Genomic DNA, 1,402 nt, shown 5'->3' on the forward strand with positions numbered 1-1,402 from the left:
AAGGAGCAGCTGAATTCCTAAATGATTAGGGGGGATTACATAAATTTACTAATTAGATTATTTACACTTTGAAAGACAGAAGTGACACATGGATCAAAGCAAATGGAAAAGAAAGGATCGAGAAGCTACCTAGCTACCATATAAAGAATCTCGTCAACTTCATTTATTCTTTTGGATATGTGTACAAAGTGTGTAGTAATTAATCAACATGCATGATTAATTATACAAACAAAGAAAAATACAAAGTTGAACCAGAAAGAAAAGCTAGCAAACTGTTTATGTTGCAGCCATTATTCTCACAATAAGTACAATACTGAATTATAAAATGTACCCTAACGTTTTGGGTTAATAGGTCATCATGATTCTCCTTTTATATATATATATATATATATTTCATTCTTTTTATTTAATGCTAGTTTTTGTTTTGGCTGATTGTTGAAATGTGACGTGGGAATTTTGGATTGGGTGCAGAAGGAGGAATATGACCCTTTTGTAGTACTGTCCCTAGCAAATGAGCCCTTGGGTGACTTGTGAATGCCCTTTGACTAATTGTTGAAAGGCGAGGTGGAATTACCGGATTTGGAGCAGATGGACTAATTGGAACGCCCTTCTGCAATGACTCCAACAACAAATGATTAGCCATGGAAAGACTCTTAAAGGCCCTTTGGCTGATTGTTGAAAGGCGACTTGGAATTTCTGGATTAGGCCCAGGTGGAGGAATAGAACCCTTTTGTAGTATTGACCCAAGCAAATGAGCCATTGGGTGACTTGCAAATGCCCTCTGACTGATTGTTGAAAGGCGAGGTGGAATTTTTGGATTGGGCCCAGGTGGAGGAATAGGACCCTTTTTTAGTATTGACCCGAGCAAATGAGCGCTTGGGTGACTTGCAAATGCCCTCTGACTGATTGTTGAAAGGCGAGGTGGAATTTTTGGATTAGGCCCAGGTGGAGGAATAGGACCCTTTTGTAGTACTGACCCGAGCAAATGAGCCCTTGGGTGACTTGCAAATGCCCTCTGACTGATTGTTGAAAGGCGAGGTGGAATTCTCCGATTGGGCGCAGTTGGCCTAATTGGAGCGCCCTTCTGCAATGACTCCAACAACAAATGATTAGTCATGGAATGACTCTTAAAGGCCCTCTAACTAATTGTTAAAAGATGAGGTGGAATTTTTGGATTGGGCTCAGGTGGAGGAATAGGACCCTTTTGCAGTACTGACCCGAGCAAATGAGCCCTTGGGTGACTTGCAAATGCCCTCTGACTGATTGTTGAAAGGCGAGGTGGAATTCTCCCATTGGGCACAGATGGCCTAATTGGAGCGTCCTTCTGCAGTGACTCCAAAAACAAATGATTAGCTATGGAATGACTCTTAAAGGCCCTTTGGTTTATTGTTGAAAGGCGACT

General features: G+C 41.4%; 1 protein-coding gene across 1 annotated transcript; it reads right to left on the bottom strand.

Annotated features, from left to right (window-relative positions):
* Window positions 1–412: 412 nt before the first annotated feature.
* Window positions 413–1,117, bottom strand: LOC122304956 (formin-like protein 5). The gene has a single exon (XM_043117219.1). It carries the CDS (start codon window positions 1,115–1,117, stop codon window positions 413–415), a length of 705 nt encoding a protein of 234 aa, XP_042973153.1.
* Window positions 1,118–1,402: the final 285 nt, after the last annotated feature.

The sequence above is a fragment of the Carya illinoinensis genome, chromosome 3 (assembly GCF_018687715.1).
Source record: "Carya illinoinensis cultivar Pawnee chromosome 3, C.illinoinensisPawnee_v1, whole genome shotgun sequence".
Taxonomy (NCBI): domain Eukaryota; kingdom Viridiplantae; phylum Streptophyta; class Magnoliopsida; order Fagales; family Juglandaceae; genus Carya; species Carya illinoinensis.

Bases quoted from the DNA above. Each gene is read 5' to 3' on its own strand.
- LOC122304956 (XM_043117219.1), bottom strand. From the start codon at position 1,117: ATGACTAATCATTTGTTGTTGGAGTCATTGCAGAAGGGCGCTCCAATT.